General features: G+C 35.7%; 2 protein-coding genes across 2 annotated transcripts; one reads left to right on the top strand and one right to left on the bottom strand.

Annotated features, from left to right (window-relative positions):
* Positions 1-2573: 2573 nt before the first annotated feature.
* LOC107826251 (CBL-interacting serine/threonine-protein kinase 9-like) lies at positions 2574-11460 on the top strand. The gene is made up of 15 exons (XM_016653218.2): positions 2574-3015; positions 6939-7001; positions 7266-7337; positions 7567-7674; positions 7779-7859; positions 8304-8357; positions 8451-8576; positions 8692-8781; positions 9130-9252; positions 9658-9762; positions 10098-10214; positions 10348-10404; positions 10639-10713; positions 10828-10898; positions 10982-11460. Exons 1-15 carry the CDS (start codon positions 2824-2826, stop codon positions 10986-10988), a joined length of 1341 nt encoding a protein of 446 aa, XP_016508704.2. The 5' UTR covers positions 2574-2823; the 3' UTR covers positions 10989-11460.
* Positions 11461-11720: 260 nt separating this feature from the next.
* Positions 11721-15415, bottom strand: LOC107826252 (histone deacetylase complex subunit SAP18-like). The gene is made up of 6 exons (XM_016653219.2): positions 15213-15415; positions 14579-14611; positions 13938-14048; positions 12778-12873; positions 12050-12127; positions 11721-11967 (listed from the first exon to the last, which is right to left on the bottom strand). The coding sequence occupies exons 1-6, from the start codon at positions 15324-15326 to the stop codon at positions 11929-11931; spliced, it is 471 nt and encodes a 156-aa protein (XP_016508705.1). The 5' UTR covers positions 15327-15415; the 3' UTR covers positions 11721-11928.
* Positions 15416-16637: the final 1222 nt, after the last annotated feature.

Here is a 16637-nt window from a genome sequence, read left to right as displayed (position 1 = left end):
CGGTTCCTTATTTATTATTGTTACTTGCTCAGTTGGTTGTACGCATACTACACCCTGCACTTCGTATGCAGATCCAGGTGCTTCTGGACATAGCGGGTGTTGATTCTTTCACGCAGTTGATTTTTTTTTTTCCGGAGATTCTGATGTAGTTGCCGTGTTTCGCAGACCTTGTCTCTCCTTCCCTATCTCCTTGTTTACTGTATTTGGTCTCAGACTATCATAGAAAGTATTTTCCAGACTTATAATCATATTAGATGCTCATGTACTCAATGATACCATGTTTTGGGAGTATTTATATTTGTACTTGTGAGATTTCTTCCGCTGAATTTAATCATTCTCTTTTCAAATTTAAAAGAATACGTGATTTATTGAGATTGTCGGCTTGCCTAGTATTGAGATAGGCGCCATCATTACGGGTGAGATTTTGAATCGTGACATTGTTGTGCCCGAAAACTCTGTTCCCGGACTCACTAGCTCTATCGTTCCATCTACATTCTAAGGCTAAGTATTTTATATTTCATCAGTTATTTCATTACCTTTTGGATCAAATTAATTCACTTATTTAGAAACCATGAACAAATTCAACTGTACCATTTTTCGGGTAAACAAATATGTTTGTCAATTTTTTATATTTTTACTAAACATATATTTACTTATCAAAAATTTAACAAAGTAAGATTGAAATAATATTTAAGTAACAAAAAACTCAAAAAACCCGACAAAATCGAACCAATCCAAACCGATATAATTGGTTTGGTTTGGTTTTGATTAAAAAAAAACCAATCCGGTCCATTTACACCCCTAGTGTCACTATATCTGGGCTACTTTATCATGAATTTTTTGACATTTCCACCTCTAGCTAGGAACGGCAATATTCAACTATCTAACTCTTTGAACAATCATCCTATTTCTACTATAACGTTTGATGTTAAACTTTTATGTTTGTTAGACTTAAAAGTATTTTGAATTGTTTATTGAATGTTGGGTACTTCTTGTGCCTTTTGGTGCTATTTTGGCATGCCTGGTGTAGGCTGAAAGTAATTGTGCAGGAGCTCCTGCCAAGGAGCTTGCATATTAAAGAGAGAAAAAAGACAGAAAATCCAATGGCTACCCGTCGAAAAATCTGTCGAGCAACGTGTTTTTCCAACGAAAGCTATCCGAAATTGTCCCGGAATTCCCATGTGTCTCGATGTTTTGGCATTAATTATTTATATGTTAAAAAGATCGTAGTATTTTTCAAGAAATTTGAGCTTTTTCGACGAGTAAACGTTATATGTTTAATGCAATATTTGGTACACTTTCCTTTTAAGTTTGTTCTTAAAATAATGACACATTTGTATATTTATAAATAACCAAACTATAAATTTTTTATTTTACCTTAGCCACAAAAAAAATATCAATGATTTATTTTTAACTACAAGTTTTAATTTCTTTTTAAAAACTTCATGCCGAGTCAAGTATCCATCACAAAAAAAAGGATGGAAGTACTATTATGTTCTAGATTCTAATTTTATTACTCGATTTTAAATAAAAATAAATTATACACCTTTAGATATTAGAAAAAATAAATACTCTTAATTATTCATTTTTAGATTCATAGACAATATCTTAACAATAAGATATTTAATTAAATTTAGAAATTTCAATCTTAATAAAAACAAACGGGCCTTTTGAACAAAATGTACTACGAAATTGCACGATGTGTCCCCTCACAGGATTGATCTTTAATACTTATCTCCGTTTTTCACTTTATTAAAAAAAAAATCTTCTTCACTAAGATTATCACAGCGCTGCAATATATAAAGCTTGAAATTCTTGTTTGGGGGTAAAAACTATGTTAAGGATTGATTATTGTTACATTTGTATGTTGATAATTTGTGCTAAAATATTTAGCTTAAATACTGAATTAGCGATTTGCCTTAAAAACGCAAAACTTTATTGTTAGATGTTAGAAAGTGTAAAAGAAAATATAGTAGTTCTTCTTGATTTGATGTTGTTTGACTAAATTGGTAATTGAAAATTGTTTGTGCTAGTATTTGAAGGTTTGGTTTCAAGTTTGAGATCATTTGGAGCAGATTTGGGATGATTTGATCGAAATTAAAATTGCTAATTCGAAAAATACTTTGTTAAAATAACATAAAAAATTATGCCAAACGAATAGACTTTGATGAACAACATAACAGATAGATGAATAGCAAAACACAAAACTATGCTAATTTGGTAGAGTTTGGTGATAATTGAACGAGTTTAAAATCATTTTAACTTAGTGGAGTTTGTGGACAATTGGCAATATAGGCAGTGTAAATATAACATTAGATCTATCAATCTGGTAGAGAAATTGCTGAAGATAATAAGTGTGAGCGGGTTCAAGATCAATTTTTAAATACTTTCAAAAACAAGCCCCTTATGGGCCATTGTGTCAATCATCCAAAATGTATGACACAATGTATTACTAATACACCATATTCAACATAATTAATGCCAACATAACTAATTCAAGCATAATTAATATCGACATTATTAATACACCATATTCGGCATTATTTTTATGCACCTGCCAAATGACCCCTAAGCTTTGAAAATTCCTTAGTTAGTTAGGGTCCTTTTCTGTTTTGTATTTGCCGCTCATTTGGAAAGCTTAGCCATGAAATTGTAGTAATCACGAAACCATATTAGGTGGTGGAGAAGAGATAGACCGTTGGAGAAAGACTCGCATCATTCTTTCCATAGGCTCCTTCTTCTTCTTCTTCTTCTTCTTCTTCTTCTTCTTGCCGCGCCTCCTCCTTAATCACAATCAGAATTGAGTTTTTGAAATTGGAGAGAATGAGCAGTTCAACGGGTACGCCTAAATTTAGTCGGAGCCGGACGCGATTAGGGAAATATGAATTGGGTAAGACCTTAGGAGAGGGCAGCTTTGCAAAGGTCAAATATGCCAAGAACGTACAGACAGGCGATAGTGTCGCCATCAAAATCATTGACCGCGATCGCGTCCTCCGCAACAACATTATGGAACAGGTACCCAATTCTTTGTTTCCCTTCAACGCACATCATGTTTTCTCATATGGCTATGGGGGTTATCTTTCGATGTAAACTTTTCGGGTCTTATCTTAGAAATCATGCCTTGAAAAGAGATTAACAATCTGGCATGGATTGGATAGTAACTGCTAAAAAATAAAATCTATATATATACAAAGTTGGAATAGGCCGTCTGTACATTTTCAGAATACCTACAAGCGACACAAGATGCAAACTGTGTGTATACCATCCTGAAATGTTATATATCACGGCTTCCTAAAGTCTTTCTTTCTTTTCTAAGCTCCGTAACAGTCAAACAAGCGAGCCAAGATGCAAAACTGTGCGTATTGATGAATGGATGAAGATAAATGCCTCGTGCCTGAATCTTTTTGACAGCTTTACCTCCTATGCTCAAGTTGGAATAGTTAAAGCAAATAAAGGGGAAAAGCAGATAATGAAGCTCACAGAGCATATATGGAGGTGTCTTGGTACTCATTAACAGATTCAACTTTGCAAAAGAAGGAACAAGAGGGTGAAAAGGTTAATGTTGGTGGCGCTCCTAAATGTCTCTTAAAAGTGGAGAAGGGAGCTTTTCCTCCTTTGATGTGTATGTGAATGTGATTGCATATCTCTGTGAGGAATTGTGCAGTTCTTTGTTGATGCAATTTATGGAGGAGCTTGATAGCACATGAGGGGAGGGGTGAATTCTGGCCTTTTTTAAATTTAGGCGACTATTTTATGAAAAGTCAGCTAAGCAATGTAAAAAGCAGCAGAAGTAAGAACAGGAAAGCACATAGTGCAGAAAATAAAGTGACACATGATGTTTTTATACTGGTTCAGTCCACCAATGTGGTGCATAATCGGATCCCCTTAGGTTGCAAGGGTATTATCTCTTAGAGTTCTTAGTTTGGTTTGTACAGCCTGTGGTTTTTTCACGTTCACCACCAACGTTTAGAGAAATACATAGAACATGAAGAATAAGGGAGAAAGACTTTTGAGTGAAAGCTGCATGCATATTTCTTCTAATTTGTCCTTGAATATATAGTGAGGGTCTTGAGACTAGCCGATGTGAACCTCCTTTGAATTTGGGGTAATTATTCCTTGAAACTTGTAATTGCTGATTCTGATATCCTGCTAGTTGCTTGAAGCCATTCTTGAAATCTAGACTGATCTTCTGTAATCTTCTAGACTTGACTATCTTTCCAAGTATTTCTCTGAGAGATCTTTTGTTTTGTTAGAGATAATGTCCGAAGTGTATTTTGATCCTTATGTTGTGTACGAATCCGGACATCCTTTTAATGTCTTGAGTTGTCATGAATCTGGATATCTTCTGCCTTATACCAATGTGTTGATACTTATTTCCTTCCGCAGACTTCATGTTCTTATTTCCTTCCTTCTAGGTCTTTCTCGGTTCATCTTTCCCTATGAATTTGTAGCTCCAGATATGATTCAATCTCCACTTGTCAGTTGTCAGCCTTCAAAAAGACAAAGTAAAGTTAGTGATATTCATTTCTGATTGTCATCATTAAAAGAGGATCTTATGCTAACAAAGCTTGCCTTTATGCTCCTTCGGAACTATTGCAAAGTTCTCCGGAATAAGTCCTCTGTAGTTGTGTCACTGATGTTAAACTTTCTTGGATTAAGTAGTGGCTAAGCACTCATTCCTCCTACTGTGATGGATTGTCTATTGATACAAGGGGATTGAGGTTGATTGAGTGGTGAGTGTGGTGCCTTTTCCATGTGAAATTTAGGCAGATGAGGAGCTAGCATTGTGTCTTCATGTCACTTAAGTCAAAACTTGGTGGAACTCCTAAAAGGGTGAGAACTAAGAATATCTTCTATCGTTGCTTATAAAAAAGGAAGAAGAGTATCTTCTGTTGTTACTCCTGCAATTTCTCTACACTTGACGTTCACAGGCATTGATTCCCCGAACTTTTCCTAGAGTGCTGAACATGTCCAATTTGACATGCATATCAATATTCGACTTTATCAAGTTAGTCATTCAGGAAATCATGTCACAAAATCGGGAAAATATCATCAGTATCTAAATGCAAGCCTTTTTCCAAACCAAGTAACAAGTGTCAGAGGGACGAAGCAATTCCTTAAAAATAGGATTGATGTATTGTATTAGAAGGCAACACAGTTGAGCATCAACATTTTCCCACTCTTCTCAACCCTTCACATCAATGTCTATTGTTTTGTTGGTTAGGTGATCATGAAAACCTTGACCTTTTGGTACGAGCTAAAATGCGTGAAAGCAAGAGGTTGGCAAAATAATCAAATAACAAGATAAGACAACAAGGATAGATCTAGAAATAGAGAAGGAGGGGGAAGAGATTTGGAAGAAAGAAAAGATAATCTAGCAATTAAACTAACATTTAATTACTCGAATCAGTCCAAGGGGGGAAAGAGATATGAACTCATATTAATGGATAATTACACATGGATCTATCCAAGAGAGGTTTAAAGGGAGATACAAGGGAACAATTCCCAAAACCTTACCAAACAAGGTAATTCTTCTATCATCCAAAAATCTAGCTTAGATGAGAATGACCTCATCATAATCTATTTATACTAGGTCTAAATAAAGCAAGGGAAGACATAAATACCCCTTAATGGGCCTAATTAGTAATTACTACGCCCAAAAGGGAAAACTTGTAGCCCTGGTATCAACTCATAGGCAAGCATGGCGTAGGTCCACATGCTTGTGTCCAGCTCATCAAGGCGGCTCGCGTGTGTGGTGGTCGCTACCATGGATGAAGTTTCATGGCCACGGACCAGGTGATATTCTGTTGGTATGGGCTCGTCAGGTGTGGTTTGCTTCGTGGGCACGGAAAGAAGCTGCTTAGCTTGATTCGTGGGTACAAATGGTGATTCGTGGCATGGATCTTCTCAGCTGATTCTGGCCCTCTTTCTGGAAATGGACATGGATGGTTTGCGGCCACGGATGCAACGTGGTGAAGCGTGGATTTATCTTCAGCTTCCATGCTCCACTAAAACACTCCGTCATCATGATGTCTACATGCATGCCTCCATTGTCAAGAGTGCTAGTCCGGATCGTATCACCTTTGCATCACAATTCAACAGATGAAATTCAAGATAAATGATTTTTATCACTGATGAAGAGTCAAATTCAAATGACTTATTATTGGATCAAATTGAGGTCAATGATGAATAAAATGAAGTGGAGAAGTAGCCTTGGGACATGAGAGAAAACTGAATAAGGAAAAATCAATGGAACTTGTTGGAACGATAACTAAAGCTTCTACGGGTGGCTTCGGAAGAATGAAAGACTCTGACGAAACCAAGAAACTTGTTGTAAAAAGTCTCCAGAACATGATAAAAATCTTGCTGGAATTCCTACCTACTGATTGGCGCATGACAATGCGTTTAACCTTACATGAGGGCTTGACTTATTAGGTTGTGCTTGCACAAGTATTGCCACTCTTGTAGTGGGGCTTGTTTTATTCAATACTCATGGAAGGTTATCATACCTCTGACAAATTCGTCAGCTGCCTAAGAGTTACGCATTAGTGATATTTCATCGCTTAGATGCACTGGTGACTATGCGAAATGTAATTAGAGTTTACTTCTCGTGAACACTATAATATCATGTGAGAACTAACAACAACAACAACAACCCAGTAAAATCCCACACTCCTCCTTTTCGGCACAACTTACAATGTTTCGTACATATATTCAATGATATGTGTATATTTCATGCGATGAGGGGCACCAGTATATATATTCTCTAATTTAACTATTTAACATAACTATCTAACTGTAAAAATGTATATGTAATGTTGCTTTTATTCTAGAAGAAAGTTAACGGGAGATGTCAGATGGATGAATAGCCTTTAGTATTTTCTATTGAATTAGAAAGGGAATGTGATTATGTGATCCAAGATGTACTTTGTTGACAGATTAAAAGAGAAATATCAACGATGAAGTTGATCAAACATCCAAATGTCATAAGAATCTTTGAGGTATGTTGTGATCCTTCCTGGCTTCTTCCTCGTCACTTATAAACATACAATTCTTTTGCAAATGTTTCTATGCCTATGCCGAGTTATGGTGATTATCTGCTTCTGTTAGCACCTCCTATCACTGTACGAGCTTGCCCATGTTTGGCTTCATGCTAGAAGGTGCTCCAACACCAAGTTTTATGAAGTTACATGCCCTTAAATTACTCTTTTTCTCTAATGATATCTTCTTGAATGCTTCATATCTTTTTAACTGGTTGCTATTAGGTTATGGCTAGCAAGACGAAGATCTATATTGTCCTCGAATATGTTCATGGAGGAGAGCTCTTTGATGAAATTGTAAGTTTTCTCCTTTAGACTTGCTTTATGCACTTGTACATCCTCCTTTCCCCTATTTTTCTGGGGTAGACAGAGATGACTGGTAAAGTAGAGTTTTCTTGGAACTCTTTGCTAAATTCAGAGTACATGTTCATTTTGTACTTATTTGCATCTGTTATCACATTTTATTCCTGGATGAAAGATCTTGTATTTGCTATGAGCGTTTGTATCTGAATAACATATTCAACAGGCTAGACATGGCAGACTCAAAGAGGATGAAGCTAGAAGATACTTTCAACAGCTTATTAATGCTGTTGATTACTGCCATAGCAGAGGCGTTTACCACAGAGACTTGAAGGTTGCTGACCCTTAATCTCATTTTTTGTAAAATACTGAAGTTCTATTCCTTTCACGCTTTGACTAGTATTAATATTCTGTTACCTGACCTGTAACGATTTGTAGCCTGAGAATCTGTTGCTGGATTCATTCGGTACTCTTAAAGTTTCAGACTTTGGATTGAGTGCACTTTCCAAACAAGTTCGAGTAAGTATTCTGTATGTTTGAAAACATAAGAGTATATAAAGACTCTGTCCTAAAGTAGATAACCATATTTAGTATAGAAGAGTCAAATTGACAATTTTTGTGGGTTTTTTGATAATTGATCAATGCATTTTATGGAAACAAAGTTCATTGATTTAAAAAATAACCATAAACCACAAAATTTTAGGTTACACAAATGCTATAAGATAATGTGAAAGAATCGTGATCGAAGAAAACATCCACTGCCAATGCTCTTTGAATATTGACTATCAAAAAAGTAAAGGTATAATCGTCAATAAATAAGTAAACAAATGAATAACTGCCTGCACCTGTTACAAATTCATACATCGATGTTCCCCATCATCCCTCACTTTAATCACATTCACAACTCCCTCACTAGTATTGTATAGTATTATAGCTGATGGAAAACTGTCAATATTATTGCAGGACGATGGACTGCTTCATACTGCCTGTGGGACACCAAACTATGTTGCCCCTGAGGTAACAACAACCTACAGCATTGTTATTTAACAGCTAAACACTTATTATTATTTTTTACTGGTTTCCTGCCTTTAACAAGAAATGTTGTATCAGGTATTAACTGACAAAGGCTATGATGGTACATCAGCTGATGTCTGGTCCTGTGGAGTCATACTCTTTGTTCTAGTCGCTGGATACTTGCCTTTTGATGAACCAAACCTAAATGCTCTGTACCGAAAAGTAAGTTTCTGAAGTTTTTTCCATCTTCATTTATTTTCAGAGTTGTTTCTGGAATTCTTCCTTCATTTATTTTCATAATTCTACTTATATAATTTTGTAAGTCAATTGTTGTTAGATCCTGAAGGCTCATTTTTCACTTCCACCATGGTTATCCTCCAGCTCAAAGAAACTGATCAAGCGTATTCTTGATCCAAATCCACTCACGGTAAGTCCCTTTATCTTTACTTTAACTGCTTCCTCGAATGAGCATCTTTGGAATGAGCTAATTCTAATAAATACTGATCTAAAGATTTACCTTTCATCTTAGGAATTATATAGAGTACTCAAGAACTGACCAAGTGCACATTTAGGAATATTCATGTGAATAAAACTGGGTTTCTCTTCACCTAATTAGTTTGATGAAATAATATGCTCTTGGCGCCAATGCCACCACTTAACATTACTTAGTGTTCAAATCCTCCCCCCCCCCCCCCAAAAAAAAAAAAAAAAGAATTCATGTTTCTTGTTTCTTGTTTCTTTTTCCTGATGAATCATTTCTAATGTTTTGTTTCAGAGGATCACTATTCCAGAGATCCTTGAAGATGATTGGTTCAAGAAAGATTACAAGCCACCAAATTTTGAGCAAGATGATGATGTCAATCTTGATGACATTGATGCCATTTTCAATGGCTCAGATGTAAGTCACTTTTCCTTTCACACCTAGTACTGTTCAAAAGTTCAAAGCAAGTTCTTTCCATTTATAGTCACCTCCTACCCACCGCGCCTTGAATATTTGTCAATAAAGTTTTGAGACATGAGATACTTACATTAGTTAGAGATATGATTTCAACTGTTTGAACGATAAGCATAACTCATGTGCCCCGGCATGTTAACAAGGTCCGTTTGAGTTTTTGGGCCTTGTAGTTGGGATGAGATTTAAGTAAGGATGAACAACAGAAGGGCCATTTCCTTTTGTATTCCGTGAGAAATATAATAGCTATAGAGGGTATAATTGGAGCTTAATAAGATGAACTGAGAGCTATAAGTAGTCTTGAGAACCTAACATCATGTTTGAAATGATATGCATATTTTATTTTGGCAGGATCATCTCATTACAGAAAGTAGGGAAAAACCTGCTTCTGTCAATGCGTTCGAGCTCATTTCAAGGTCAAAAAGTTTCAACCTAGAAAATTTGTTTGAAAAGCAGGTGACACTTTCATATATCTTGACACTTCTAAACACCCTAACAGACATGTTTATGGTATATGATCTTTCAAAGTCCATTAGATCTAAGGGTAATTAGAATGAGAAAGCAGCAGCATACAGTAAGGATGTCTTGTTCGATCTTGGAGTATGATTCCTTGAGTTTTCAGAAGATAGTTTGTCTAACTAGCCTCAGCGTTAATTGATTTCATCATTATAGTGATAAATATTTGATATAATCTGACTTTAAATTATGTCAAAAAGTGTCTCTTCTGCTTCTCTTTTTATTCAGATTTTGCTGCTAATGCATTTTCTAATGTATGGATCCGCAAAGTACAGGGCCTTATCAAGAGAGAAACACAATTTACTTCCAGGTGCCCTGCAAATGAGATTATCTCCAAAATTGAGGAAACTGCAAAACCTTTGGGTTTCAATGTTCAGAAGAAAAATTACAAGGTAACACCTTGCTTGCGCCTTCAGCATTGGATGTCTGGATTTGACTGATATCAATTGACCCTAGTGGAAATTTGACCTTTTGCCGAATCATTTTTTTTTTCCTAAAACAAATTCTTAATCTTGACTATTCCAGATGAAGTTACAAGGTGACAGGACAGGAAGGAAAGGCCACCTTGCTGTAGCAACAGAGGTGACTACTTCATTCTTTATAATAGAAAGTCTTTTAACTAGTTGCTTCCCAATATTAAATGGTTTAAATGGTGGGTTATTACTGACTTGAGAATAGGGACCTTATTAGGCCTTGCCTTATTTTCCTTCTACAATTTCCTCTTAGGGAAGAAGGCTACTTCAGAATCAGAAAGTATCATGTAAACGACATCCCTCTCATTGATATTAATAGATTGGTGCATACTTGTTACTTCAGGTGTTTGAAGTGGCTCCGTCGTTGCATTTGGTTGAGCTCCGGAAAACTGGTGGTGACACACTAGAGTTTCACAAGGTATGTTCTTGTTTAAATTCCTAGAATAATTGTGACATTGTGTATCATGAACTCTACTGTAATTATTGGAAGACCATAGTGACCTAACAGATTCTTTGATCTTAAAAATGGCAGTTTTACAAGAACTTCTCTTCGGGATTAAAAGATATCGTCTGGACATCTGAACAAAGCTCTGAAGAAAAAAGGTATTTAATATTTGTGACTTCTTTCTTCTAATAATGTTCTGTGGCTCTTGACAATTGTTAACTTAATGACGATTCTTGTTCAGGTCTTAATAAGTGGCTGTTCCACCCCAGTACAGTGGCTATAATGTTCAAATTACCCTGTAGAATCCTTAGAGAGGAATTTACAAGAGCAGACACTTGTAGATGCATCAATGTTCCATTGTTTCTCTGTCTGAATTTGATCCATATATACGGTACAATAGCAAGATCTGTTGACACCAGCTTCTCAAGATGACAGAAGCACTCAAAATGGTGCATATGTTTGTACAATTCAATATGTAGGATCCCATAAGATCTGACAAGATCTACACTGTGCCAACACCAGCTGCTGCGGATATGCATAGGGAACTATTTTCCTATTCTCAGTTCTAGCTTTTATTTCCTCAAACCCACAGGTTCTCCTTTTCCTTTTCTGAGTACCACCTTCGTCTCTTTTTCTGAACTAGCAGATCATCATCTTATTATCCCTTTCCCATAGTGTGTGTACATGTAAAACTTTTTGCAGAAATTTTTTATTTTCCTATATTCTCAGCTTTTATTCAAACCAAAAGTTAAAAGGGACATCATCTCTTCACCACTCGTATATTCCCCTATATAAGCTTGGTTAGAGTTTACTGACGACAACATCTTATAAGCCAAAAGTTTACAAGTAATGTATGTTATGTGTTTAAAAAGCAGGAACATGAGCTCAAGAGATACTTGCAGGTCATAGAATTGAAGAAAAAAAAAGGAAATGAAATCACAAAGAATCATAAAAGTGCTGACAGCAGTGTAACAATGGAGTTGGCTCAAAGAAGAGTCCAGTTAAATCAATTGCATACGAACGTAACATAATAGATCTAGTCATAGAGCACTCTGGAGGCAATCTCACAGCGAAAATGAACATTGGAGCTCAGATTAGCAAGAAAATTACAGATATGTATAAGTATGAAGAACACAAAGTAATACAAGTTTTGCATAATTTTAATCCCGACAGAGATGCCATAACAGATCACTGGAACAGGATAGCCACATCCAAGTAATCTCCTATCTGCAGTGGCAAAAACAAGTGAACACCAAATTCCGGAAAAGTTAGGTTGAGGTTGATGATTCCATATGAACAAAGTGTTTACCTGAAATTTAAGTTCACTCAAAGTTTTGCTGCCACTATCTGGTCGCCTCATATTTGGATAAGAAAACGTTCTCCCCACCTTCACATCAGGGAGATTAATAAACACTATAAGATCACTGTTGACTTGAAAATATTATAACAAATATTGTTACATTAAAAATCACAAATGGCAATCTCAGATTTCTCACACAATAGTAACATTCAAACACTAAAATTCAAGGAACACTAAATGAAGAAACTTTGAAACTATTGCACACATTGACAACTAAATTTACTAGTAGATTGTGCAAAGACCAAGAAGTCAGTAGGACATGACGAAGAACTTAGTAGACAAATCGAACATGTAAGATGAACAAACTTTAAAAGCGGTAAAAGTGACACGTTGTCGCATCATGTCTATCATGTTTATAAAGTCCATGGAATCTTCAAATAACTCAACAGATGACATGTTCTGGAAGTTAGTTGTCACAGCAATTATCCTTTATTCTAGTGCAAAACTAGGCTCGGAAAATGTGAATAAGAGGGCATAATCAAATGAAAGAACATCTTGCATGAACTACAAACATGGTCCACACGTACACAATATGACACGTATCATTAACCATCCAAAAGGCCGCAACATAATTAAGAAAAGGGTGCAGAAGCACCACATATACAACAAGCACACCTTCACATGTCAACACCAAGTTCATATACAAACAAGCATATAGAGAAAGAAGTGAGAAAGACCTCTCTAACGACAAATCGCCCCCTTTTATCAGGATAGACAAAAGCAAAGGACAAAGTTGCATCTCTTCGTCTTGCTTCTGGAGCTACTTCTTTAACCTGATACAGACGCAGTAAACAGATAAACCACATGAAAGAATGTTTGGCATGGAAATATATTAGGATATAAAGAAGAGTGAGGAAAATTACAGTACAACTGCAACCAAGGGTGCGGCCTAATGGTCGATGAAGTGAGTTGAGAACCATTAGGTTCAAATCCAGAGGAGGAAAGACACTAGGTGATTTCTTCCCATCTGTCCAAGCCTTGGTGGATAGACTTACCCGGTATCCATGTGGTGGGAGGTAGCATGGATGGAACTAATCAAGGTGCGTGTAAACTAGCCTGGATACCACAGTTATTAAAAAGATTTACAGTACAACTGCACTGGCATGTCCCTGGAAGCCGATGATATACAAATTGTGCCACAAAATTAAAATGAATTTGATTACTTATACCGATGCATTTTGCCTGACATTTAGGCATGCCGAATAAGTTTAATAGTACATTCTGCTGTCAATTTTGGTGAGTAGTTTTTCACTTATAACCATCAAGAGAGACTAAATTTTGTCAGAACCTATTCAACTGTCTAAGCAATTACTGATAACATCAATTGGTTCAAGAACCCTTATAGTCTTGCTTTCATGTTGAATATTATCAATATACCAGCTCATTGAGGTCTTTTTTTTCTAAAAAAGGGGGTAGGGGAAGGAGAAAGTAAGGAGGGGATTAGAGGTGGAAAATCGAACCCTCACCAATAAGGTGAAATTTCAGGTAGCCAACCAACTGAGCTAGTAAGATTCCCCTCATTGAGGTCTTAAGTTCATAGTATTTCAATGATCTTCTAAATGTCAACTGAAAACTCAAATACAGGCTCTATATATGGAAGAAGACTCGGCACTCAAGGAATCCAACAGCTCATCTTCCGGACAATTAGAAACAATAGTAATTCATACAAGTCTAGGATAGAAGGCACTACAAAAAAATGGCAGCAATCTCTTAACATCTTTAAATGCTTCATGCATGCAAGCACATAATGAACATGAGGATACACAACGAGGAAGGAAGACAACAGCTAATTGGAGAGATCAGTTTAAAGATATAATATCTGTTACTTTCATCATACCAGATCAGTTAATTCACGCAGAGTAGCATCCATCCATGTATAGATTTGGACCTCATCTTTGGGTTCCTTGCCTCTCACAGCAAAATCATTGTCACTGTGATGGCCTCCAATCTGTAAGTTCCAAAGTAAAGCCTCCACTGAGTGTATCGCTGATTGACCATAATAGCGATGCAACAATTTGTTTCATACTTGTCTTAAAAGTGGGTGAAACCAAAAATATGCTCGCAGTGTCAGTTTTTTAGTGACAAAAAAAAAAGTGAGGCTTACGCAAAGGCAAAGCATATACATTTTGAAAGCAAACACGATATGACAAGCATAATCTTGCAGATACTTCTTAATACTCCCAAAAATTCCAAAGCTGATAATACTTGAGGGTTACGGCGATACAACACCTTTAAGATCTTTGTCTTGCTAATATCGTTTTTTCAATTTTATAAGATGTCTTGCTCATATAGTTATTCCATGAATTAAAGATGAACAAAAATAAAATATAGAACTTACACCTATCGAGAGACATTTAAAGTCTGCCATCCATCCAAAAATAAAACAAAATGTAGAAATTATTTAAGAGTAATAGAAGTGATGATTTTATAAGAGAACTAGCACAAAAACAAACAATGGAGTTCTTTTGGAGTGCATACCTTGGTGAAAACACGAAGCAACAGAGGACAAGTCTGTTTTTTGATGGAATCCCCATAAACAAAAACAAAAAAAATAGGATATTGTAAGTAACTTCCAGTATGCAAAGAATAATGTTCAATATTTGTGCCATAAACGCACATTAACATAGTAAGTGAGAATAAGAAATACAAAATGTAAGTCGAAAAAAAACATGCCAACTAAACTGCTAGCAAAAACACACAAAAGAAATAACATCATTAGATCACTCCAAACAGCATGTATTGTCCAAAGATAATACAAAGTGATGCCAAACTTCGGTTTACCAGATCAAATATCATTCCTTGTATAATATAATAATACACCAGTCAGTTTAGTATTGAAGCGAAACAGAGTTCAAATGGAGAAAAAAATATAGGCAGCCCAACTAGTCTGGGATTAAGGCATTGTAAGTATAGCTGTTGCTGTTGAATAGCAATACACCATAAACACCAAAACCCTAGAGAGTCCACAACAGAAGGTTAAGTTCGAAACACCTTGAAACAAAAAAGGCACAAGCTTACACAAAATTACAGGTCAATGCTATTTAAGTCCAAAAACCATCTAATACTAACCACTGTAACCAATTCAGAAAAAAAAGAAGAGAAAATTAGAGACCTTCTCCCGATCGACTGGTTGGAGGCGGGGAGCAAGCCTAGAGGGGGGTGGACCAAGCGGGCCTCTTGGTGGTGGAGGAGGTAATGGTCTTCCCCTTCTCTGAACATCCGCCATTGCTACTCAACACAACAGGGTTTAAGCACGTTCTTTTTTTGCTTTGCTCTTTTACTCTTGGGCCTTTTCTATCAGAACCCCTGTTGGCTCGCCTAGGTTGTCAATTTGAACGCAAATCCATTTGACCCGCCCAATTCGTTCAAGGTTCGGCGGTCCTCTATTCGTTAAACTTATTCCATCTTAACCTATTTCATCTCAATCCATTTAAAGTTAGGCTAATTTTTAGCTCAAATTAATCCATAAATAGTTACTTTACTAATATATTTATAAAATAATTCTTTTTTTGTTTGATATGACCATAACAAAAGAAAAAAAAGTTTTATTCGATAATTAAATAATTCAAGCTTGATATGAGTTGAGCGGGTTGAGTTATGACCTAAGTTTTAACTCATCTTGACTCAGCTCATCTCAGGTAACTTTTGGACGGGTTATTGACCCACTCATTTATTGACCTCAATCTATTTTGACCCGTCCTAAATCAGCCCCAACACGCTCATTTGAAGCTCACCCATTGGATCTGAAGGAGCCCATTACAAGCCGCTGTAAATTAAGTGTAAATTAGTTAAATTATAAATTTTAATACTAGTGATAATTAGGTTAAGAAATTTGGTAAAAGAAACTAAAGTAAGAGAGGTAAGAGTAATATCATAAATCAGGTCACTGTTATTAACTGAAACTTGAGAGGGGTCTCTCAAAGTATCTCAAAAGTTAACCTTGTATTCTAAGTATTACTACTTATTTTAATACTACTATTATAATATACAAATTAAACTAATATCTTAATTAGACAGTGTTTTTTATCAAATAATTCACTCTATAGTTCACTGGTATAGAGTGCATTTGATATGAGCTAGATTCATGACCTAAAGCTGGTGGTGCAATCGTCGCCAGGAACTACTTTAGGAGGTAGCTTACTAAATTAAAGTTACGAGATACATTCATCTTTGTCTCCTTTAAACCAAATAACCCGGCCTCTTCTAAGTTTGTTCACATTATCGATAGTAAGCCTAGATAAAGGAGGGTTGCATACGTTCACAATCAGCATAAAATTTGTTAATTTTATGATAAAATTCTCATAATACAGATCGTCAAATATATTGACACAATGGAAAAAAAAAATTCATATACGTAACATTTACTACTTGAATATAAGTGTTAGTCTTGTTAGAGAACTTCTATTATTATTATTATTATTATTATTATTATTATTATATATATAGTGATGAAATGAATTGAGCTTAAATAGACTAGCGAAAATTTATATAACCAATTCCAATTTATTGAGATTTAGGCATATTGTTGTTATTGTTA

This window comes from Nicotiana tabacum, chromosome 13 (assembly GCF_000715075.1).
Source record: "Nicotiana tabacum cultivar K326 chromosome 13, ASM71507v2, whole genome shotgun sequence".
Classification (NCBI taxonomy): Eukaryota; Viridiplantae; Streptophyta; class Magnoliopsida; order Solanales; family Solanaceae; genus Nicotiana; species Nicotiana tabacum.
The sequence above is the reverse complement of the archived record's forward strand: the minus strand, read 5'-3'. Positions and strand labels throughout refer to the sequence as shown.

Bases quoted from the DNA above. Each gene is read 5' to 3' on its own strand.
- LOC107826251 (XM_016653218.2), top strand. From the start codon at position 2,824: ATGAGCAGTTCAACGGGTACGCCTAAATTTAGTCGGAGCCGGACGCGA. The intron at 7,860-8,303 runs GTAAGTATTCTG...ATATTATTGCAG, and splicing joins CACTTTCCAAACAAGTTCGA to GACGATGGACTGCTTCATAC. The intron at 10,405-10,638 runs GTGACTACTTCA...TTGTTACTTCAG, and splicing joins ACCTTGCTGTAGCAACAGAG to GTGTTTGAAGTGGCTCCGTC.
- LOC107826252 (XM_016653219.2), bottom strand. From the start codon at position 15,326: ATGGCGGATGTTCAGAGAAGGGGAAGACCATTACCTCCTCCACCACCA. The intron at 12,128-12,777 runs GTCTTTCTCACT...CCTGATGTGAAG, and splicing joins GGCGATTTGTCGTTAGAGAG to GTGGGGAGAACGTTTTCTTA. The intron at 11,968-12,049 runs GTAAACACTTTG...TTGCCACTGCAG, and splicing joins TGAGTGAACTTAAATTTCAG to ATAGGAGATTACTTGGATGT.